This window comes from Oncorhynchus clarkii, chromosome 15 (assembly GCF_045791955.1).
Source record: "Oncorhynchus clarkii lewisi isolate Uvic-CL-2024 chromosome 15, UVic_Ocla_1.0, whole genome shotgun sequence".
NCBI lineage: Eukaryota > Metazoa > Chordata > Actinopteri > Salmoniformes > Salmonidae > Oncorhynchus > Oncorhynchus clarkii.
Window position 1 is genome coordinate 12,910,157 of NC_092161.1, and position 26,387 is coordinate 12,936,543.

General features: G+C 44.9%; 1 protein-coding gene across 1 annotated transcript in view; it reads left to right on the plus strand.

The window, feature by feature from the left end:
* Positions 1–1,868, plus strand: part of LOC139366678 (APC membrane recruitment protein 2-like) — a 2,151-nt gene extending 283 nt beyond the window's left edge. Inside the window, exon 1 of the mRNA XM_071104364.1 lies at positions 1–1,868. This exon is cut by the window's left edge and continues 283 nt beyond it. Within this exon, the coding sequence (XP_070960465.1) occupies positions 1–1,684 (1,684 nt within the window). The 3' untranslated portion in view covers positions 1,685–1,868.
* The last annotated feature ends 24,519 nt before the right edge of the window (positions 1,869–26,387 follow it).

A 26,387-nucleotide genomic window follows, 5' to 3' on the forward strand; every position in this document is an offset into this window, starting at 1 on the left:
GTCCGGAATATCAGAGGCGGGACAGGTGAGGTCTCTCAGCAAATCACTGAGCTTCTTTTCGCTGCTCAGACGAGGAAGTGTGAGAGTCAATGAGAATACAGGGTTTGGGAGAAGGGGGAGGGGTTTAAAAGGCTTCTTCAGTAGTATGAAATGGCGGCGGAAGGAGAATGTGATGGCGGGAGAGGGGGAGGTAGCGGAGGTGAGAGAGGGGGAAGTGATTCTAACAGAAGAAGTGAAAGACATCACTCTGACCTTCGAACCCCAGCCCCGCCCGCCCCTGGAGGATCATGGTAGCTCGGAGGCTGAGAAAAACACAGAATCGGCAGGAACCTCTCCCTCCAACAACGCCACGACACCACTTACGCAATCAATCGCCTTGACGACAAACCTGTCAGAATCGCTCTATACGCCATCCCCCTCCACTCTCCGCACCGTTCTCCACTCAAAACCCATAACGTCAATTGCCTCTGTAACGGCCATCCCAACTCTGGATCAATGTGACCCCCCCTCCGAACCCTCAGTGGACCGGCTCTGTTCAGTCCTCTTCACTGACGTCACTTCACTCAAGAGCTTCGATTCACTGACGGGGTGCGGTGACATCATCGCAGACGCAGAGGAGGAGGGGGCAGGAAACGGGGGAGGAGGAGTAGGAAGTGCTACTAGCAGTAGCACTAGTAGTGGAGAAGGAGGAGGAGTACGAAGCTCCATTAATACCCATGTCACCCCTTCCACCCCTACCTCCACCTCCGCTACTGCCTCTACCCCTGGCCCCCTCCCTGCCAGAGCACGGTTGATGCCCTCTCACTCTGCCCCGACTCAGCAGCCCTCTGGCAGCGGCGTGGTGGCCTACATGGGGGGTGGGGAGGAGATGGCCAGCCCTGACGGGGTGGACGACGCAGACATGCAGGGGCTCTGGCACATGCTCCCCTCTGGGGGAGAAAACTCCCCCACTTTCCTCCGATCCAACTCTCACCTGGCTCCCCTGAGGGGTACAGAGCGGAAATTCACCCAGGTCAAGTCTCTGGGACTCAGCAAGATCCCTGTAGTGGGGGGAGGAGGGGGAGGAAGGGTGACTAAACTCCCCACTCACGCCGCTTGCCAAACCTCCTCGCCCAATGAGAAGGAGACTAAGGAGGAAGTCCTACCCCAACAGGATGTCCCAGCTCTTAGGGATGAGGGCTACTGGGATACGCCCTCTGCAACCCCCACGGCAACGCCTGACAACGGCTTCCTGCGGAACCAGAGGCTTGGCCTATTGTGTGACAGCTGCTCTGGCGATGCACTCTACGACTTCTACAACGAGGAATTGGAAAGATCTGATGACGAGGAAGAGGAAGAAGATCTGATGAGTACTCCTTCCACCTCTGCATGTGAGTACAAACTCAGCCCTCTGGCCCGGACTACTCCTCCTTTCTCCTCCTCCTCTTCCTCTTTCCACTCGATGAAGGGAAGCACAAGCCTTCCCCGCGAGTCCAAAATCCCTCTTAGTGTCAGACAGACCACACCCCCTCACTCTGTGAGCCAATCAGCTCTTTCCTCTGTCCACGCAACCGCTCCTCCCTCTGACACACCCACCCATGCCCCTCCCCCAGTCCGGACCAGAATCCCTGTCTCCAAGGTGCCAGTCCGTCGCCCTGGGAACAAGGCCGGCAACGCTACACCAGGGCCAGCCCCCAGGAAGTAGCTTTGGACCAGGCAGCCATGAACTATGGTGTCTTTGGACTAAACCTGTGTACACCATCACTGGTCTAATGTGTAAGACATTGCTGGACTGGTGGGTTGTGGAAGGCATCAGACAATGATAGACAGAAGAGCTCTGAGTAACACTCCCATTGGATCCTAGTGGGTCACAACAAAACTAAATAAACTTTGGGTGGCAAAGAAAGTTTGACATACTGTAACCACTGAACATAAGTGTTCAACGTCACTGGACGTCTGTGTTCAACATCACTGGACGTCTGTGTTCAACATCACTGGAATTATGTGTTCAACATCACTGGACGTGTGTGTTCAACATCACTGGACGTGTGTGTACAACATCACTGGACGTGTGTGTTCAACATCACTGGACGTGTGTGTTCAACATCACTGGACGTGTGTGTTCAACATCACTGGACGTGTGTGTTCAACATCACTGGACGTGTGTGTTCAACATCACTGGACGTGTGTGTTCAACATCACTGGACGTGTGTGTACAACATCACTGGACGTGTGTGTTCAACATCACTGGACGTGTGTGTTCAACATCACTGGAATTATGTGTTCAACATCACTGGAATTATGTGTTCAACATCACTGGACGTGTGTGTTCAACATCACTGGAATTATGTGTTCAACATCACTGGAGGTGTGTGTTCAACATCACTGGACGTGTGTGTTCAACATCACTGGAATTATGTGTTCAACATCACTGGACGTGTGTGTTCAACATCACTGGAATTATGTGTTCAACATCACTGGACGTGTGTGTTCAACATCACTGGACGTGTGTGTTCAACATCACTGGACGTGTGTGTTCAACATCACTGGAATTATGTGTTCAACATCACTGGACGTGTGTGTACAACATCACTGGACGTGTGTGTTCAACATCACTGGACGTGTGTGTACAACATCACTGGACGTGTGTGTTCAACATCACTGGACGTGTGTGTTCAACATCACTGGACGTGTGTGTTCAACATCACTGGACGTGTGTGTACAACATCACTGGACGTGTGTGTACAACATCACTGGACGTGTGTGTTCAACATCACTGGACGTGTGTGTACAACATCACTGGACGTGTGTGTTCAACATCACTGGATGTGTGTGTTCAACATCACTGGACGTGTGTGTTCAACATCACTGGACGTGTGTGTTCAACATCACTGGACGTGTGTGTACAACATCACTGGACGTGTGTGTTCAACATCACTGGACGTGTGTGTTCAACATCACTGGACGTGTGTGTTCAACATCACTGGACGTGTGTGTACAACATCACTGGACGTGTGTGTACAACATCACTGGACGTGTGTGTACAACATCACTGGACGTGTGTGTTCAACATCACTGGACGTGTGTGTACAACATCACTGGACGTGTGTGTACAACATCACTGGACGTGTGTGTTCAACATCACTGGAATTATGTGTTCAACATCACTGGACGTGTGTGTTCAACATCACTGGAATTATGTGTATGGGAAACATATATATTATGTGTATAAGAAACTTGGCAACTCTTCAAGTGGGGGAAGGGAGCGCACAGTAAAGTTTGGGATCCAAATTTTTAGACAACTCTCATCGCTTCCTGACCAGATTTTTTCAACTCTCATCGCTTCCTGTAAATTTTGGTCATATAAATCAACTGCACTACACACCGCTAGGAAGGACCAGGGCACCTTTCACACCGCTAGGAAGGACCAGAGCACCTTTCACACCACTAGGAAGGACCAGAGCACCTTTCACACCGCTAGGAAGGACCAGAGCACCTTTCACACCGCTAGGAAGGACACCAGAGAACCTTTCACATCGCTAGGAAGTACCAGAGCACTTTTCACACCGCTAGGAAGTACCAGAGCACCTTTCACACCGCTAGGAAGTACCAGAGCACCTTTCACACCGCTAGGAAGTACCAGAGCACCTTTCACACCGCTAGGAAGTACCAGGGCACCTTTCACACCGCTAGGAAGTACCAGAGCACCTTTCACACCGCTAGGAAGTACCAGAGCACCTTTCACACCGCTAGGAAGGACCAGAGCACCTTTCACACCGCTAGGAAGGACCAGAGAACCTTTCACACCGCTAGGAAGTACCAGAGCACCTTTCACACCGCTAGGAAGTACCAGAGCACCTTTCACACCGCTAGGAAGTACCAGAGCACCTTTCACACCGCTAGGAAGTACCAGAGCACCTTTCACACCGCTAGGAAGTACCAGAGCACCTTTCACACCGCTAGGAAGTACCAGAGCACCTTTCACACCGCTAGGAAGGACCAGAGCACCTTTCACACCGCTAGGAAGGACCAGAGCACCTTTCACACCGCTAGGAAGGACCAGAGCACCTTTCACACCGCTAGGAAGTACCAGAGCACCTTTCACACCGCTAGGAAGTACCAGAGCACGTTTCACACCGCTAGGAAGTACCAGAGCACCTTTCACACCGCTAGGAAGTACCAGAGCACCTTTCACACCGCTAGGAAGGACCAGAGCACCTTTCACACCGCTAGGAAGGACCAGAGCACCTTTCACACCGCTAGGAAGGACCAGAGCACCTTTCACACCGCTAGGAAGTACCAGAGCACCTTTCACACCGCTAGGAAGTACCAGAGCACCTTTCACACCGCTAGGAAGTACCAGAGCACCTTTCACACCGCTAGGAAGTACCAGAGCACCTTTCACACCGCTAGGAAGTACCAGAGCACTTTTACCTTTTCTCTTCAAGTCCTTTTTTCTAAAACACAGATTTTATATGATACGACGTGTTTAATCTAACAACAGCCTAATATAATTAAACAGTTTGGAATGTGTCATCGTCTAATCTGTAACTAATTACCTCCTAATCCCAGACTCCAATCCTTAATCTGTCATTTTGTCATGCCATTTAGCAGACAATTTTATCCAAAGTGATTTACATTAATGCAGGTGGGAGGAGCTATATGAGGGCGGGCTCATTGTAAAGGCTGGAATGGAATTAATGGAACGGAGTCAAACAAGTTACTCTTTGTGTGATACCATTCCATTTATTCCATTGAGCCTATCCTCCCACCAGTGAGTCATACATGCATATTATTATATTATTTTTTATGATGGGTGATCCCAGGAATCAAAGCCACCATCCTGGCATTGCAAGCGCAATGTGCTACCAACTGAGCTACAGTGGACCACCGTCTTCTAAAACCTGATTGGTTGTACTGCTGATTATTTTTCTACTGCCAGTGGGTGGCTGTGATGACAACATTGCTCAAATAAATCCGAGAGAATGTATGTATGTTTATTAATTAAGGTGCACATGGAGATCACAGGATACCTCACCTTGCCAGTGAATGTAACCAAGAATGTTCCCTAAAACATCCTCCTTAGTGAAACATAAACACACACATGGTCCTCTGGACCTGATGGACTCCACCACTCAAACGAGCAACTACTGTACTGTGATGACCTTACACAGCCGCACTGCAATCTGGGAAAACAGCTGCAGGTTCAATCTCTCTGGGATTTACAACCATAACAAATCACCTGATGGAAAACTGGAAAACTAACTGAACACTCGCTGCATGAGGTGCCTGGAACACGAGGCACCAGGATCAGGGAACACTGACACACACACACACACACACACACACACACACACACATACACATACACACATACATACATATACACACACACACACACACACACACACATACACACACACACACACACACACACACACACATATGAAATACTTTATTTGAATCCACTAATCAAATTTACAAGAAATGGATCCAAACATTTCAAAGTCCCCTTTTTGCATGGTACTCAAGGGTACAGAAAGCAGCTCCTTCTCCAAACAGCTAGGCTGCCCAGAGCAATCTGGAGGCCACACACTGCAAGCCTGTGTACATGGCCGAGACTGCCAAATATCAGGGCCACCAGCTTGCACCTCCAACTGAGGCTGTCCAAGCGTGGCACGAGGGGCAGGTACCGAAGCAGCTTCTCTCACACACACACACACACACCACGTCAAGAACTGTCTTTCGTACCAACCCTGGATTACTTTCTTCTCTACCAGGACACATTAATATAATGCTTTTTTTCTACGGAGTACTTTCTTCTTCACTAGTTTTCATACTCTTTTTTATAGGATAATGTTTCATGAGATACCGCAACCAACCTTGACTGTGTAAACACCAGCTACTTAGTGGGCTTCTGTTTTTGTTTCTGATTTATGAAGGTGTGGGTGGGGGTGGGGGTGGGGTTCCAAGCTTGCCTATGGCATACATTCAGGAGTATATTTCACCCCCCCCACCCCCAATCCCCAAATCAGGAGAAACCTTCACCCTCCGTCCCCAGATCAGGAGAAACCTTCACACTCTGTCCCCAAATCAGGAGTAACCTTCACCCTCTGTCCCCAAATCAGGAGTAACCTTCACCCTCTGTCCCCAAATCAGGAGAAACCTTCACACTCTGTCCCCAAATCAGGAGTAACCTTCACCTCCCATCCCCAAATCAGGAGAAACCTTCACCCTCCGTCCCCAAATCAGGAGTAACCTTCACCTCCCATCCCCAAATCAGGAGAAACCTTCACCCTCCGTCCCCAAATCAGGAGAAACCTTCACCCTCTGTCCCCAAATCAGGAGAAACCTTCACCCTCCGTCCCCAAATCAGGAGTAACCCTCACCCTCTGTCCCCAAATCATAGACACGCTCCCCACGCTTCCCTCATCCTGCTGTTATTCTATACCAATAGGCGTTACAGACCTATAAACAATGAGATCTGAATGCAGAATGACATCACTCTTAGCCTTACATCTACCCACCTGTCTGTCCATCTCTCTGTCCTTCTATTGTTCCCTCTGGTGTGAATATCTTTGTTTTCTTTCACTCTGTTAATGGTGTGAATATCTTTGTTTTCTTTCACTCTGTTAATGGTGTGAATATCTTTGTTTTCTTTCACTCTGTTAATGGTGTGAATATCTTTGTTTTCTTTCACTCTGTTAATGGTGTGAATATCTTTGTTTTCTTTCACTCTGTTAATGGTGTGAATATCTTTGTTTTCTTTCACTCTGTTAATGGTGTGAATATCTTTGTTTTCTTTCACTCTGTTAATGGTGTGAATATCTTTGTTTTCTTTCACTCTGTTAATGGTGTGAATATCTTTGTTTAATTAATAAACCGCTGTGTTCGCGCTAATCGAGACGATTCTGGCTCAGTGTGTTGGCATCCATTTCAGTCGCCTGCTGACACACACACACACACACGAGGGATGGGAGGGTAAAGCTGTTGTTGATCTGCTGCAGTGGTGGGTGATGTTTTTGTGTGTGGCTCAGAGAGCTACAGCTGCTGATGGATAAACAACTCACATCACTTGTTCCTCAAGAAGACCTCCAAATGTAATATTGATTGTTAGATTGTATGGTCTTTCTGAGGCTGAATGAATGGTGAAGGTGGGAGAGAGACATACAGAGAGAGGCTGGCTGCAGCTGATACAGGCTTTCTGTCAATATGAAACCGGGTAAATGTGTGTGTGTGCACATCTACGTTAAGACCCCCCTATCTGCTTTAAGTGTGTGTGCGTGTGTGTGTGTTTGAGTGTTGAATATAGATGGGAGGGAATGTCTCTATTTGTAAGCTTTCTCTGTCATTGTTAGAGGGACGCACGTGTTGCTGGAGAAAGGATGTACTGTATTTGTGTTTGTGTGTGTGTGTGTATGCCTAAGGAAGGCATTAGTATTTGGTGCAGTGTGAATCCCCTTTGTAATAGTGCAGAAAAAATACATCTCCCCCTCTTCTCCCCTCCCCCTCTCTCTTTTTCTCCCCTCCATCTCTCTCCCCCTCTTCTCCCCTCCCCCTCTCTCCTTTTCTCCCCTCCATCTCTCTCCCCCTCTTCTCCCCTCCCCCTCTCTCCTTTTCTCCCCTCCATCTCTCTCCCCCTCTTCTCCCCTCCCCCTCTTCTCCCCTCCCCCTCCCCTCTCTCTTTTTCTCCCCTCCATCTCTCCCCCCTCTTCTCCCCTCCCTCTCTCTCCTTTTCTCCCCTCCATCTCTCTCTTTTTCTCCCCTCCATCTCTCTCCCCCTCTTCTCCCCTCCCCCTCTCTCCTTTTCTCCCCTCCATCTCTCTCCCCCTCTTCTCCCCTCCCCCTCTTCTCCCCTCCCCCTCCCCTCTCTCTTTTTCTCCCCTCCATCTCTCCCCCCTCTTCTCCCCTCCCTCTCTCTCCTTTTCTCCCCTCCATCTCTCTCCTTTTCTCCCCTCCATCTCTCTCCTTTTCTCCCCTCCCCCTCTCTCCTTTTCTCCCCTCCATCTCTCTCCCCCTCTCTCTTTTTCTCCCCTCCATCTCTCTCCCCCTCTTCTCCCCTCCCCTCTCTCTTTTTCTCCCCTCCATCTCTTTCCCCATCTTCTTCTCCCCCTCTCTCGCTCCCTGCAGAGTGTAGTTTATGTAAAAGCATTAGGTAATACCAGATCAAAACTTCTCATGATGACAGAGAGAGGTGTGTGTGTGTGTGTGTGTGTGGTGGGTTATAGACACTGTTGCTGATCTCATCTCCTTTTAGTTTCTGGGAAACCTGGACCTGGACTTAGCGTTGGTATATATTAAACTAAAAAGACTGTGTGGAATTATTTAGAATTTAGAAGAGTGAGGGGTAGGGGGGAGAAGAGTGAGGGGTAGGGAGGAATTTGTAGATTCCATTAAAAATCTACCGTTTCCAGCTACAATAGTGATTTACAACATTAACAATGTCTACACTGTATTTCTGATCAATTTTATGTTATTTTAATGGACAAAAAATGAGCTTTTCTTTCAAAACAAGGACATTTCTAAGTGACCCCAAAGATTTGAACGGTATCCAAAGATTATCCAACTTTAATAATATATAGACTTTGTGTATATATATATATATACACACAAAGTCTATCAGAATCAATGGATTTATATATATATATATATATATATATATCCATTGATTATTGAAGAATATAATTTAGAAATGCCTAATGAGTAATGAGCCTAGTTCAACTATCACACTCCATGAGAACCCATATATTTGTATATACACACGCTTGTTTTTCTCCAGTGTTTGTAAAGATTGTGAATGTAAACTATCACTGTAAATCAAATCAAATGTTATTTGTCACATGCTGAATACAACAGGTGTAGTAGACCTTACAGTGAAATGCTGAATACAACAGGTGTAGTAGACCTTACAGTGTAATGCTGAATACAACAGGTGTAGTAGACCTTACAGTGAAATGCTGAATACAACAGGTGTAGTAGACCTTACAATGAAATGCTGAATACAACAGGTGTAGTAGACCTTACAGTGAAATGCTGAATACAACAGGTGTAGTAGACCTTACAGTGTAATGAAGAATACAACAGGTGTAGTAGACCTTACAGTGAAATGCTGAATACAACAGGTGTAGTAGACCTTACAGTGAAATGCTGAATACAACAGGTGTAGTAGACCTCACAGTGAAATGCTGAATACAGCAGGTGTAGACCTCACAGTGAAATGCCGAATACAACAGGTGTAGACCTCACAGTGAAATGCTGAATACAACAGGTGTAGTAGACCTCACAGTGAAATGCTGAATACAGCAGGTGTAGACCTCACAGTGAAATGCTGAATACAACAGGTGTAGTAGACCTTACAGTGAAATGCTGAATACAACAGGTGTAGGTAGACCTCACAGTGAAATGCTGAATACAACAGGTGTAGTAGACCTTACAGTGAAATGCTGAATACAACAGGTGTAGGTAGACCTCACAGTGAAATGCTGAATACAACAGGTGTAGTAGACCTTACAGTGAAATGCTGAATACAACAGGTGTAGTAGACCTTACAGTGAAATGCTGAATACAACAGGTGTAGTAGACCTCACAGTGAAATGCTGAATACAACAGGTGTAGTAGACCTCACAGTGAAATGCTGAATACAACAGGTGTAGTAGACCTCACAGTGAAATGCTGAATACAACAGGTGTAGTAGACCTCACAGTGAAATGCTGAATACAACAGGTGTAGTAGACCTTACAGTGAAATGCTGAATACAACAGGTGTAGTAGACCTTACAGTGAAATGCTGAATACAACAGGTGTAGTAGACCTCACAGTGAAATGCTGAATACAACAGGTGTAGTAGACCTTACAGTGAAATGCTTACTTACAAGCCCCTTAACCAACAATGTAGTTACATTTTTTAATATTTTTTATAAAATAAATATACCCCAAAAAAAGCCTCAAAATGGTTAAAACAATAAGAGTGGGTACATTTCTCCAGACCCATCCCTTAGCTTTTTACCAAAACAGAGACAGGGTGGCCGCTGTTATTGTTTCATCTGTGGATTTGCCCTTTAAACAACTTCATATTATCAAGATATGAAAGTGTCACCAACTAAAAGGTAAATAATAGGCCTACAGCAAATGCAGCATATTGCATTCATGTTTCACATGTAAATAGCTCTGTTCAGTTGTGCTCAAAGCATGCCATTCCATGAGAGCAGAATTTATTTTCACCTTGAATCAATGAGCCCAATCAGTCCTCCATGACAACACAATCATAAACAAGTAGAGCTGGCTAATTAGTCCTTAGTTTTGGGGTTATGCTCAAGTAAAACAATTTGGCTAATCTATTCTTCCATATTTCCAAGTCCTGTTCTTGAAGATCAAGGGCTATAACATTTATTGGAATGACTGGAATTCTGATAGACTTTGGTTTTTAATGTAAAGATATAATCATATTATATTATATGTAGTAGAAAGCGATGGGTTAGAAGAAGCCTACATAACCAACCTAATAAGTCAAATGTAACATCCATATATGGCCAGTTGTGTAAACTTTAACAGTGATTTACCCTGTAATAGATGTGGTTCAATTGGTCACATACATTTTTGTCTTCTTCTAATGCCTCTTAAGGGGAAAGTAATCTAAAAGTAACTGAATGTAATCAGATTACGTTACTGAGTTTGGGTAATCCAAAAGTTACGTTACTGATTACAATTTTGGACAGGTAACAGATTACATTTATAAAGTAACCTACCCAAGCCTGTTGGTCATATACCACAACCCCCCAGGTGCCTTTACTGCTGTTATAAAATGGTCACCAAGGTAATTAAAGCAGTAACAATACGTGTTTTGTCACACCCATCTTTCACCTTTCAGCCAATCAGCATTCAGGGTTTGAACCACCCAGTTTATAATAGATAATATACTCTTTTGGATAAAACCACCAGGTAACAATGACAGCAGTTCTCTCCTGTCATCTTTTCCTCCATCATTACATCCCCAGGGGTAACTGGCCTTGCTTCTATTAAACCTCACCACTGATTTTCCCCTGAGTGTGTGCGTGTGCGTGTGTGTGTGTGTGTGTATTTGACAATGTGGATGCATACGTGTGTGTCCGTGCATGCACTCCCGTTTGTGTGTGTGTGTGTGTGTGCGCGTGCGTCCATGCTTGAGGCCCATTCAAAAAAGATTCACCCTGCATTTCGCAGGGTAGCCTCACCACAGATGTTTCCTTGGCAACCCCACTAGGTCATCCAATGAGAAGAGGGGGCTGGGAGAGGAGGGGGGAGGCAGGAGGGGGCGCTGACACAGAGAATCTGAGAGACTTGATTGGAGTTGGACTGGTGCAGTGAAACACACACATACACACACACACCTTCAAAGCATGCACATTTCAACTTTCAGAGCTGTTTTGTAGTAATGTGGTGCCTGCCTGTATTTCCTTAAATATTTATTTAACAATACATGCCAATGAAAAATCGGAATATTTCATGACATCCTTTTTGTCAGTAGGTCCCCAACAGAAGGTGATGTGTTGGACACAGTCACTCATATAGATATAGAGGTCTATAGAGCCTGTCTGTATTCCAGATTTCTGGAACTCTTAGTTTACCTGTGTAATATTGACATAAGCTCAGAAACACCTGTTTTTTTCAAACATGATCCTGTTTAATCAGTTGCTGTGCTGATCAATGGGCAGTTCATTACCTCTGTCAAATGAATATGTAGCTTAAAGTTATCTTTGCACTTCTATTTATTTGGGGACGCAACTATAATACACATTTACAATAGGCCTATGTCTAAAAAGACATACAGCCAAATGATATAGAAACTGAGTATACTACACATTAAGAATGCTTTTTCCATGACACAGTAGACTGACCAGGTCAAATCTATGATCCCTTATTAATGTCAGTTGTGAAATCCACTTCAATCAGTGTAGATGAAGGGAAGGAGACAGGTTAAAGAAAGACTTTTAAGCCTTGAGACATGGATTGTGTAAATGTGCCATTCAGAGAGAGAATGGGAAAGACTATATATATTTTATTTATTTAACTGGGCAGGTCAGTTAAGAACACATTTTTAGCCTAGGAACAGTGGGTTAACTGCCTTGTTCAGGGGCAGAACGACAGATTTTTACCTTGTCAGCTCAGGGATTCAATCTTGAAACCTATCGGTTACAAGTCCGACACTCTAACCACTAGGCTACCTGCTGCCCCATTTGCCTTTGAACTGGGTAGGTACCAAGCACACCAGTGCTTGTCAAGAACTTAACACTGCTGGGTTTTTCACTCAACAGTTTCCTGTGTGTATCAAGAATTGTTCACCATCCAGCCAACTAGACACAGCTGTGGGAAGCATTGGAGTCAACATGGGCCATGCCCCAACAAATTGAAGCTGCTCTGAGGGCAAACCTGTGGGTGCAACTCAATATTAGGAAGGTGTTCCTTACGTTTGGTTTACTCAGTGTAAATATGAAAAAAAGATGGGAGTACCTCTAGATCTGGAACAGACTATACAGTACAGACTGTATGTGCTGCTGATAGTGTGCGATTTACTGCGTGCATATTAATACGTGTACGTCATTTGTCAGATGCACGTGGGCCAGCTTGAAACATTTCTTAGCTTCTCAAATGACACAAAGCGGAGCCTGAAAAGGATACACTTTTACAACCTGCGCAATTTATCTTGCGCATTTGTACCGTAGGGATGGCGTGCTTCTGACGGATGACGGCAAAGACCTCTTCCTTGAGAGTTTGAGCGTGTACGTGTGCGTGCCCGTGTGTGTCGGGAAAGGTAGAGGGTGTCAAAAACTGTGTAGGAAAGAGAATGGTCAAAATATCCGGTTCGCGAATCCAGGACCACTCTTTTTTTTTCATTTTTTTTTCAAATCAATACATAAAGCACATGAGGGAACACAAGCATACATAGATTACAAACAATAGACAATCGAGCTAGGGGGTACAATATCACATTACAATTACACAAGGACCTTAAGGGACATGCATATACTTACAATTCTAACAGCTTTTTTGTTAGTAGAGCATTTAACTGTCCTAAAATACAGTTCAATTTCTTTTTGTAGGGTACGAAAATGTGGTTTGCTGTTTGTAAATTTACATTTGTGTATATGAAATTTGGCCAAAAGAATAATTAAATTAATTACATAAAAATGATTCCGCTTATTTCCATTGTATGTAAAGAATCCAAACAGTACATCTCTCCACAATAGTGTAAAATCTATAAACCTACTGATGTCTTGCCACAGTTTTCTTACATGCATACAATGCCAAAAAAGATGCACAACTGCTTCTGGGTGGTCATTACAAAAGGAGCAATTTGAGTTGATGTTTTCCTTAAACTTCTTCATATAGTGGTTGGCAGGATAATATTTATGAATAATTTTAAAGGAAACTTCCTTCATTTTGTTAACAAGTAGGTATGTGTGTGGCAACATCCAAACTTTTTTCCAACAGATATTATCAATAAATCCATTCCAATAAGGTATAGATACAACATCCTGCTGAAACAAGGTTCGTATCGCTCTGTTGTTGAATGGACCAAAAGAGAAACAAATCTTTCCTACTGATGAGTCAACAGGGTCAATAGAAGGTAGGCTCTGAGGGTCAGGTCTTGACACGTTCCTGAATAATAGAGCAACACCTGAGGGAATGGCATCTAAAACAATGGCAAAATCTTTAGGTGTTACAGGGACCTTGTAAAGTGATAAGAATTCCTTATAACTGAGTAAAAGACCCTCTGCATTTACCAGTTGGCTCACCAATAGGATATGATTTTGGAACCAATATTCTAAAAACAGAGAGGTATTTTTATACAATATATCCCGATTATTCCATATATAATATCTGTGTGGAGAAAAGTTGTGTTTATAAATTAAGGACCATGACAAGAAAACCTGCCGATGAAAAGCAGAAAGTTTCACTGGAACTCTGTCAATATTATAATTGCAAAACAACATGAAGTTAAGGCCACCAAAAGTAGAGAAGACATGATGAGGAATACAATTCCAGATAGAAGTGAGTCTTCTTAGGAATTGTTTTATCCAATTGATCTTAAAAGTATTATTTAAAGTAGTAAAGTCCAGAAAATGCAGTCCTCCATTCTCATAAGTGTTCATTACAACAGTTTTCCTAATGTAATGGGTAGAATCCAGGACCACTCTATGTAAATGGACAGTCTGGTATGACGTTCGTTTCAAAATGTTTTAATTCATTCACTCAGTGCTGATTGAATGATTATTTCTCCTGCTTGCTTAAAATAGTCTAAAACAGTTGATGTGTTGAAAACTGTTACATTTTATCACATAGCTAACCAAGTTAGCATGGCAGTTTCTTTTGACTGCGCACAGATCGCGCAAGCAATGATCATTATTATGTTATTTTTGCTTTACTTTGCGTTGTGTGCAAACTGCACCCGTGCTACTTCTAACTTGTGGATAACGACGTCCGTTTTTGGGGGGACACATTGAAAAGTAACTTGACACTGTTGATCAGTCAGCACAAGTTTGGATTAAAATGACAATAAGAAAATTGCATTGCCATAAGAGGGAGCATACTGAGTTAATGCGCAAGGTAAGGGCTAGAATTTGCTCGGGATCTTCAAGCACACACTAGAGCAATTACATAACATTGGTACAACCCTTCAGACAGTAGTAATAAAATAGATTTCTGTACAAAATAATCATTTTTTTGGGACAGTTTCAGCTCATATAAGACTGTAATGTGCCCAGTGTGTCTGGGGAGTAGACTCAGACAGTCTGAATACAGGACAATATCGCCCTCTAGTCGTTCTAAAATGATACTGCTGGTTCTGAGCACATGGATGACAAAATCAATGGCTGTATATGAATGGACAACGCCATCGGTCACATGACACACATATTAATGTGGTTATTACCTGTAGTTGGGTAGCAGGCCTAGCTGATGTTGGTGATAACTTTACTGTAGGTCAGTGTGGTGTCAGTATTGAAGGGTCCTACAATTCCATCCGTCAACCCAGCAGAAAATGCCACTGTTGTAACGAAATCCCACAAGGAGGGTCACGCACCCTCCAGGATAAGATTTACAGATTTGTTTTTGATAGCGCCTCCCTCAAGCTATGAAGGATGATGTTCCCTGTGCACGCAGCAATGGGACAAAGGGGGGTGGGGGGGACTTGCTTTGGTCAAGAAACATGAGCCATGGACATTAGACCGGTGGAAATCTGTCTTTTTGTCTGAGTCCAAATGTGAGATTTTTGGTGCCAACCGCTGTGTCTTTGTGAGACGCAGAGTGTGTGAATGGATGATTGATCTCCGCTTGTGTGGTTCCCGCCCTGAAGCATGGAGAAGGTGTGGGGGTGCTTTACTGGTGACACTGTCTCTGATATATTACAGAATTCAAAGGCACACCTAACCAGCATGGCTACCACAGCATTCTGCACAAATACACCATCCCATCTGGTTTGCGCTTAGTTGGACTATCATTTGTTTTTCAACAGGACAATGACCCAAAATACACCTCTAGGCTGTGTGAGGGCTATTTGACCAAGAAGGAGAGTGATGGAGTGCTGCATCAGATGACCTGGCCTTCACAATCGCCGTCCTCAACCAAATTGAGATGGTTTTTAGATGAGTTGGACCGCAGAGTGGAGGAAAAGCAGCCAACAAGTGCCCAGCATATGTGGGAACTCCTTCAAGACTGTTGGAAAAGCATTCCAGGTGAAGCTGGTTGAGAGAATGCCAAGCGTGTGCAATGCTGTCATCCTGTTTCCATTGATCACCCTTGAGATGTTTCTACAACTTGACTGGAGTCCACCTGTGGTAAATTCAATTGATTGGACATGATTTGGAAAGTCTATTTAAGGTCCACAGTTGACAGTGCATTTCAGAGCAAAAACCAAGGCATGAGGTCGAATAAATTGTCCGTAGAGCGCCGAGACAGGATTGCGTCGAGGCACAGATCTGGGGAAGGGTACCAAAACATTTATGCAGCATTGAAGGTCCCCAAGAACACAGTGGCCTCCATCATTCTTAAATGGAAGAAGTTTGGAACCACCAAGACATTTCCTTAAGCTGGCTTAAGTAAAATGTGATATTTCAATTTTTATTTTTAATAAATGTTAAAAAATGTCTAAAAAAACAGTTTTTGCTTTTGTCATTATGGTGTATTGTGTGTAGATTGATGAGAGAACATTGTTTCTCACTGTGCTCCACAGATAAACCAACCATAGAAAAAAATAACAGTAGCCATCTACCGGAGCAGAAAGACCGTCTGTAATCAGCAGCTGAAACCTGGAGAGCGAGTGTTGCTCCAGAGAGATCCAGGTGGCCAGGTTGGTTTAATATCTTTCTATTTATTGTTGTATTCTGCCCAGGGGTTCATTTCCCTAATGTGTCGTAGCTAACAGTAGAACAGCAAAATGCTTTATTTGACAATGTTGTTTTTCACACATCAACAATTTACTGTCACACATCGAGTTGATCATTTATTTTCTTGTGTGGCTGGTTTGTTGAGGAAAACAATGTTAGATACAGGTTGGAGGTTTAGGGGGAAACACTCCCTGTATATTGATCGAGGGTCAAATAACACTTCTCTGTCCAGTCTTCCGTCTGTTCGATGAGCAGAAGGATTTGCTGATCCTGGTGTTTTTTGAGAAGATCCCAGACCACCAGCTCTCACCCTACCACCACATGAGGAAGCCGGTGAAGAGACGCACCTACCTGAGCTGGCCCAGAGCTGGGGAACACACCGGAGTCTTCTGGCACAAACTCTGGGCTGCTCTGGAGGCCAGGGACTGTCCTGCTGTGGAGAACACCATCCTCACCAGAGTGGAGAGAACGTGACATAGACAACTGTCCTACTGTGGAGAACCCCATCCTCGCCAGAGTGGAGAGAATGTGACATAGACAACCTGCTGTGGAGAACCCCATCCTCACCAGAGTGGAGAGAACGTGACATAGACAACTGTCCTGCTGTGGAGAACCCCATCCTCACCAGAGTGGAGAGAACGTGACATAGACAACTGTCCTGCTGTGGAGAACCCCATCCTCACCAGAGTGGAGAGAACGTGACATAGACAACTGTCATGCTGTGGAGAACCCCATCCTCACCAGAGTGGAGAGAACGTGACATAGACAACTGTCCTGCTGTGGAGAACCCCATCCTCACCAGAGTGGAGAGAACGTGACATAGACAACTGTCCTGCTGTGTTTTGCATTTATATGATATTTTATATCACATGCTTTACATTTTTGTCAGTTAGCAAATGCTCTTATACAGGGCGACTTACATGATTGAAAACATTGACCAATGCTAATATTTAATTTGTCTAATGAGCTTGTTTTTTTTACATGCAATTATTTATATGAACCTTTGTTAACTCTTGGCTGTTGTATTTAGCTTTATGAGAACAGGTGATTGGGATCTGGAGAGTGAGCTACATTCAGGGGAACTATGTGTTTGAGAGTGAGTTGGGGAAAGTGGGCTGGAAAGTGAGCTGCGTTCAGGGGATCTATGTGTTTGAGAGTGAGCTGCGTTCAGGGGATCTATGTGTTTGAGAGTGAGCTGCGTTCAGGGGAACTATGTGTTTGAGAGTGAGTTGGAAAGTGAGCTTCGTTCAGGGGATTTACAGGTATGTGTTTGAGAGTGAGTTGGGGAAAGTGGGCTGGAAAGTAAGCTGCGTTGGGTCTATGTGTTTGAGAGTGAGTTGGAAGCAGACGTTACTTAAACAGCTCTTTATCAATATGGCATTGTGTATTTTTCCTTGTCAGGTTGATGAAAACAACACTTGTGTTATATATTGGAGCATCAGTGTGTTCCTAGTCTTAATATTAATTCATAAACAGATAAATTAACAGACACGTTTCATTGGCGTGAAACACAAGCACGAAGCCGCACTATTGCAGGAAGTAGGACGCGCTTTACATAGCAGCCTATTTTGACTTTGGTGCAAGATAATGAGAGCTCCTAGTCCACAGTACAGCTCCAAACCATATGGGTTTACAATCACCCTAACATCAATAGATAATGAGAGCTCCTAGTCCACAGTACAGCTCCAAACCATATGGGTTTACAATCACCCTAACATCAATAGATAATGAGAGCTCCTAGTCCACAGCACAGCTCCAAACCATATGGGTTTAAAATCACCCTAACATCAATAGATAATGATAACTAACAGCCCACAGCAAAGCTCCAAACCGTATGGATTTAAAATCACCCTTACATCAATAGACAATGATTGCTCCTCGACTACAGCACAGCTCCAAACCATATGGGTTTACAATCACCCTGACGTCATTAGTACTAAACCAATTGGAGGGTTTAAATCACCCTGACGTCATTAGTACTAAACCAATTGGAGGGTTTAAATCCCCCTGACGTCATTAGTACTAAACCAATTGGAGGGTTTAAATCTCCCTGACGTCATTAGTACTAAACCAATTGGAGGGTTTAAATCCCCCTGACGTCATTAGTACTAAACCAATTGGAGGGTTTAAATCTCCCTGACGTCATTAGTACTAAACCAATTGGAGGGTTTAAATCCCCCTGACGTCATTAGTACTAAACCAATTGGAGGGTTTAAATCCCCTATGTGTCTTATCTATGTGGGGTGGCCAGTCCTCTTCTGGCTGTGCCGGGTGGAGATTATAACAGAACATGGCCAAGATGTTCAAATGTTCATAAATGACCAGCATGGTCCAATAATAATAAGGCAGAACAGTTAAAACTGGAGCAGCAGCACGGCCAGGTGGACTGGGGACAGCAAGGGGTCATCATGTCAGGTAGTCCTGAGGCATGGTCCTCCGAGAGAGAGAAAGAAAGAGAGAAAGAGAGAATTAGAGAGAGCATTCTATGGACATAGCATCCAGACGAAGTTGTCCAATCAAGTTGTCCCCAATACAGTATATTAGTACCATTAAATCATTATATTGTCTATGAAGGTCAAACAGAAGAAGGAACTTCAAGTCTAATCAATGAAAAACCATGTTCTTAACATCTCAAATTCTATATTATATAATCTCATGTCTGTACCTAATGACTATCACCAATAAACACCCCTACATTAACCCTTTCATCTCTGTACCTAATGACTCACCAATAAACACCCCGACATTAACCCTTTCATCTCTGTAACTAATGACTGTATCCCAGTAAACACCCCTACATTAACCCTTTCATCTCTGTAACTAATGACTATCACCAATAAACACCCCTACATTAACCCTTTCATCTCTGTAACTAATGACGGTATCACCAATCAACAACACTATAATTAACCCACCAGGATAACACTAAATAACATTCCTTTATCCATTATGGAACTCAAACAAATATACAGGCGATTTAGGAGTCCTGATTTCACTTTTTTGCCAACATGTTTCCCAGGGTTGGGCTATGAGCAACAGAAATATAATATTTCCATGATTGTGAAATATGAAATAGGAATGTGGAATCAATCCCTAAGAACAATATGTTCAGACAGTGAAGGGCAGTGTGTGTGTGTGTGTGTGTGTGTGTGTGTGTGTGTGTGTGTGTGTGTGTGTGTGTGTGTGTGTGTGTGTGTGTGTATGTGTGTATGTGTGTGTGTGTGTGTGTATGTGTGTGTGTGTGTGTGTGTGTGTGTGTGTGTGTGTGTGTGTGTACATGTGTGCATAATGTTTGCCTGTCTATGAAATGTTTATGGGAGTATTTCACTAGGCTTTTGGGGCAATGCCACAATTTCATGGACTGAGATTTAGAGAGTTACTGGTTTTGGGTGCAGTGAGAACCTCTCTCCCATACACATCAACACCCAGTTTCACGTAGGTTTAAGGTGTCTAGGGGGCCATGGGAACTCAAAGCTGGATTTGTTCAAGGACTATCTTAACATGTCCTTATTATCCACATGGTACATGACCAATGGTTAAATCTATGACAACAAAGAGATTCTCTCACTGTAATATGCACCACAGTGAATTATAGCTTTCCCATGCAAGGATCACAGGAAGCAAGTTTCTATTTCAGTTGTCGTTCACCAAACTCTGTGATTCTATGATCAAGTCCAATTTAACGTCATTACTTTTCATAATCCATCAGATGTAGGAATGAGAGTCTCTGGCGTAACGCAGTTTCTGTGTGTGTGTGTGTGTGTGTGTGTTTCATAATCCATCAGATGTAGGAATGAGAGTTACTGGCGTAACGCAGTTTCTGTGAAGCCCCGCAAGATCAGTAAAAAAATATACCTGTGTCTGCGTTTGTCTCTCTCTCATTTCTAAGCTGATAGTAGCTACACTATGACATTGCGTCGCCTTGCATTTTTGTGTGCAAATGTTTTCAGCGAGGCCTGTTAGGTTACCAACCCAGACCGTTTCTGTTGGTCCAGGTTGTACCCTTGACTGTTCTATAGTATTACCAACCCAGACCGTTTCTGTTGGTCCAGGTTGTACCCTGGACTGTTCTATGGTATTACCAACCCAGACCGTTTCTGTTGGTCCAGGTTGTACCCTGGACTGTTCAATGGTATTACCAACCCAGACCGTTTCTGTTGGTCCAGGTTGTACCCTGGACTGTTCTATAGTATTACCAACCCAGACCATTTCTGTTGGTCCAGGTTGTACCCTGGACTGTTCTATAGTATTACCAACCCAGACCGTTTCTGTTGGTCCAGGTTGTACCCTGGACTGTTCTATAGTATTACCAACCCAGACCGTTTCTGTTGGTCCAGGTTGTACCCTGGACTGTTCTATAGTATTACCAACCCAGACCGTTTCTGTTGGTCCAGGTTGTACCCTGGACTGTTCTATAGTATTACCAACCCAGACCGTTTCTGTTGGTCCAGGTTGTACCCTGTACTGTTCTATAGTATTACCAACCCAGACCGTTTCTGTTGGTCCAGGTTGTACCCTGTACTGTTCTATAGTATTACCAACCCAGACCGTTTCTGTTGGTCCAGGTTGTACCCTGGACTGTTCTATAGTATTACCAACCCAGACCGTTTCTGTTGGTCCAGGTTGTACCCTGGACTGTTCTATAGTATTACCAACCCAGACCGTTTCTGTTGGTCCAGGTTGTACCCTGGACTGTTCTATAGTATTACCAACCCAGACCGTTTCTGTTGGTCCAGGTTGTACTCTGGACTGTTCTATAGTATTACCAACCCAGACCGTTTCTGTTGGTCCAGGTTGTACCCTGGACTGTTCTATAGTATTACCAACCCAGACCGTTTCTGTTGGTCCAGGTTGTACCCTGGACTGTTCTATAGTATTACCAACCCAGACCGTTTCTGTTGGTCCAGGTTGTACCCTGGACTGTTCTATAGTATTACCAACCCAGACCGTTTCTGTTGGTCCAGGTTGTACCCTGGACTGTTCTATAGTATTACCAACCCAGACCGTTTCTGTTGGTCCAGGTTGTACCCTGGACTGTTCTATAGTATTACCAACCCAGACCGTTTCTGTTGGTCCAGGTTGTACTCTGGACTGTTCTATAGTATTACCAACCCAGACCGTTTCTGTTGGTCCAGGTTGTACCCTGGACTGTTCTATGGTATTACCAACCCAGACCGTTTCTGTTGGTCCAGGTTGTACCCTGGACTGTTCTATGGTATTACCAACCCAGACCGTTTCTGTTGGTCCAGGTTGTACCCTGGACTGTTCTATGGTATTACCAACCCAGACCGTTTCTGTTTGTCCAGGTTGTACCCTGGACTGTTTTATGGTATTACCAACCCAGACCGTTTCTGTTGGTCCAGGTTGTACCCTGGACTGTTCTATGGTATTACCAACCCAGACCGTTTCTGTTGGTCCAGGTTGTACCCTGGACTGTTCTATAGTATTACCAACCAAGACCGTTTCTGTTGGTCCAGGTTGTACCCTGGACTGTTCTATAGTATTACCAACCCAGACCGTTTCTGTTGGTCCAGGTTGTACCCTGGACTGTTCTATAGTATTACCAACCCAGACCGTTTCTGTTGGTCCAGGTTGTACCCTGGACTGTTCTATGGTATTACCAACCCAGACCGTTTCTGTTGGTCCAGATTGTACCCTGGACTGTTCTATAGTATTACCAACCCAGACCGTTTCTGTTGGTCCAGGTTGTACCCTGGACTGTTCTATAGTATTACCAACCCAGACCGTTTCTGTTGGTCCAGGTTGTACCCTGGACTGTTCTATAGTATTACCAACCCAGACCGTTTCTGTTGGTCCAGGTTGTACCCTGGACTGTTCTATAGTATTACCAACCCAGACCGTTTCTGTTGGTCCAGGTTGTACTCTGGACTGTTCTATAGTATCACCAACCCAGACCGTTTCTGTTGGTCCAGGTTGTACCCTGGACTGTTCTATGGTATTACCAACCCAGACCGTTTCTGTTGGTCCAGGTTGTACCCTGGACTGTTCTATGGTATTACCAACCCAGACCGTTTCTGTTGGTCCAGGTTGTACCCTGGACTGTTCTATAGTATTACCAACCCAGACCGTTTCTGTTGGTCCAGGTTGTACCCTGGACTGTTCTATGGTATTACCAACCCAGACCGTTTCTGTTGGTCCAGGTTGTACCCTGGACTGTTCTATAGTATTACCAACCCAGACCGTTTCTGTTGGTCCAGGTTGTACCCTGGACTGTTCTATAGTATTACCAACCCAGACCGTTTCTGTTGGTCCAGGTTGTACTCTGGACTGTTCTATAGTATCACCAACCCAGACCGTTTCTGTTGGTCCAGGTTGTACCCTGGACTGTTCTATGGTATTACCAACCCAGACCGTTTCTGTTGGTCCAGGTTGTACCCTGGACTGTTCTATAGTATTACCAACCCAGACCGTTTCTGTTGGTCCAGGTTGTACCCTGGACTGTTCTATGGTATTACCAACCCAGACCGTTTCTGTTGGTCCAGGTTGTACCCTGGACTGTTCAATGGTATTACCAACCCAGACCGTTTCTGTTGGTCCAGGTTGTACCCTGGACTGTTCTATAGTATTACCAACCCAGACCATTTCTGTTGGTCCAGGTTGTACCCTGGACTGTTCTATAGTATTACCAACCCAGACCGTTTCTGTTGGTCCAGGTTGTACCCTGGACTGTTCTATAGTATTACCAACCCAGACCGTTTCTGTTGGTCCAGGTTGTACCCTGGACTGTTCTATAGTATTACCAACCCAGACCGTTTCTGTTGGTCCAGGTTGTACCCTGTACTGTTCTATAGTATTACCAACCCAGACCGTTTCTGTTGGTCCAGGTTGTACCCTGTACTGTTCTATAGTATTACCAACCCAGACCGTTTCTGTTGGTCCAGGTTGTACCCTGGACTGTTCTATAGTATTACCAACCCAGACCGTTTCTGTTGGTCCAGGTTGTACCCTGGACTGTTCTATAGTATTACCAACCCAGACCGTTTCTGTTGGTCCAGGTTGTACCCTGGACTGTTCTATAGTATTACCAACCCAGACCGTTTCTGTTGGTCCAGGTTGTACCCTGGACTGTTCTATAGTATTACCAACCCAGACCGTTTCTGTTGGTCCAGGTTGTACTCTGGACTGTTCTATAGTATTACCAACCCAGACCGTTTCTGTTGGTCCAGGTTGTACCCTGGACTGTTCTATAGTATTACCAACCCAGACCGTTTCTGTTGGTCCAGGTTGTACTCTGGACTGTTCTATAGTATTACCAACCCAGACCGTTTCTGTTGGTCCAGGTTGTACCCTGGACTGTTCTATGGTATTACCAACCCAGACCGTTTCTGTTGGTCCAGGTTGTACCCTGGACTGTTCTATGGTATTACCAACCCAGACCGTTTCTGTTGGTCCAGGTTGTACCCTGGACTGTTCTATGGTATTACCAACCCAGACCGTTTCTGTTGGTCCAGGTTGTACCCTGGACTGTTCTATGGTATTACCAACCCAGACCGTTTCTGTTGGTCCAGGTTGTACCCTGGACTGTTCTATGGTATTACCAACCCAGACCGTTTCTGTTGGTCCAGGTTGTACCCTGGACTGTTCTATAGTATTACCAACCAAGACCGTTTCTGTTGGTCCAGGTTGTACCCTGGACTGTTCTATAGTATTACCAACCCAGACCGTTTCTGTTGGTCCAGGTTGTACCCTGGACTGTTCTATAGTATTACCAACCCAGACCGTTTCTGTTGGTCCAGGTTGTACCCTGGACTGTTCTATGGTATTACCAACCCAGACCGTTTCTGTTGGTCCAGATTGTACCCTGGACTGTTCTATAGTATTACCAACCCAGACCGTTTCTGTTGGTCCAGGTTGTACCCTGGACTGTTCTATAGTATTACCAACCCAGACCGTTTCTGTTGGTCCAGGTTGTACCCTGGACTGTTCTATAGTATTACCAACCCAGACCGTTTCTGTTGGTCCAGGTTGTACCCTGGACTGTTCTATAGTATTACCAACCCAGACCGTTTCTGTTGGTCCAGGTTGTACTCTGGACTGTTCTATAGTATCACCAACCCAGACCGTTTCTGTTGGTCCAGGTTGTACCCTGGACTGTTCTATGGTATTACCAACCCAGACCGTTTCTGTTGGTCCAGGTTGTACCCTGGACTGTTCTATGGTATTACCAACCCAGACCGTTTCTGTTGGTCCAGGTTGTACCCTGGACTGTTCTATGGTATTACCAACCCAGACCGTTTCTGTTGGTCCAGGTTGTACCCTGGACTGTTCTATAGTATTACCAACCCAGACCGTTTCTGTTGGTCCAGGTTGTACCCTGGACTGTTCTATGGTATTACCAACCCAGACCGTTTCTGTTGGTCCAGGTTGTACCCTGGACTGTTCTATAGTATTACCAACCCAGACCGTTTCTGTTGGTCCAGGTTGTACCCTGGACTGTTCTATAGTATTACCAACCCAGACCGTTTCTGTTGGTCCAGGTTGTACCCTGGACTGTTCTATGGTATTACCAACCCAGACCGTTTCTGTTGGTCCAGGTTGTACCCTGGACTGTTCTATAGTATTACCAACCCAGACCGTTTCTGTTGGTCCAGGTTGTACCCTGGACTGTTCTATAGTATTACCAACCCAGACCGTTTCTGTTGGTCCAGGTTGTACCCTGGACTGTTCTATAGTATTACCAACCCAGACCGTTTCTGTTGGTCCAGGTTGTACCCTTGACTGTTCTATAGTATTACCAACCCAGACCGTTTCTGTTGGTCCAGGTTGTACCCTGGACTGTTCTATGGTATTACCAACCCAGACCGTTTCTGTTGGTCCAGGTTGTACCCTGGACTGTTCGATGGTATTACCAACCCAGACCGTTTCTGTTGGTCCAGGTTGTACCCTGGACTGTTCTATGGTATTACCAACCCAGACCGTTTCTGTTGGTCCAGGTTGTACCCTGGACTGTTCTATGGTATTACCAACCCAGACCGTTTCTGTTGGTCCAGATTGTACCCTGGACTGTTCTATAGTATTACCAACCCAGACCGTTTCTGTTGGTCCAGGTTGTACCCTGGACTGTTCTATAGTATTACCAACCCAGACCGTTTCTGTTGGTCCAGGTTGTACCCTGGACTGTTCTATAGTATTACCAACCCAGACCGTTTCTGTTGGTCCAGGTTGTACCCTGGACTGTTCTATAGTATTACCAACCCAGACCGTTTCTGTTGGTCCAGGTTGTACTCTGGACTGTTCTATAGTATCACCAACCCAGACCGTTTCTGTTGGTCCAGGTTGTACCCTGGACTGTTCTATGGTATTACCAACCCAGACCGTTTCTGTTGGTCCAGGTTGTACCCTGGACTGTTCTATGGTATTACCAACCCAGACCGTTTCTGTTGGTCCAGGTTGTACCCTGGACTGTTCTATGGTATTACCAACCCAGACCGTTTCTGTTGGTCCAGGTTGTACCCTGGACTGTTCTATAGTATTACCAACCCAGACCGTTTCTGTTGGTCCAGGTTGTACCCTGGACTGTTCTATGGTATTACCAACCCAGACCGTTTCTGTTGGTCCAGGTTGTACCCTGGACTGTTCTATAGTATTACCAACCCAGACCGTTTCTGTTGGTCCAGGTTGTACCCTGGACTGTTCTATAGTATTACCAACCCAGACCGTTTCTGTTGGTCCAGGTTGTACCCTGGACTGTTCTATGGTATTACCAACCCAGACCGTTTCTGTTGGTCCAGGTTGTACCCTGGACTGTTCTATAGTATTACCAACCCAGACCGTTTCTGTTGGTCCAGGTTGTACCCTGGACTGTTCTATAGTATTACCAACCCAGACCGTTTCTGTTGGTCCAGGTTGTACCCTGGACTGTTCTATGGTATTACCAACCCAGACCGTTTCTGTTGGTCCAGGTTGTACCCTTGACTGTTCTATAGTATTACCAACCCAGACCGTTTCTGTTGGTCCAGGTTGTACCCTGGACTGTTCTATGGTATTACCAACCCAGACCGTTTCTGTTGGTCCAGGTTGTACCCTG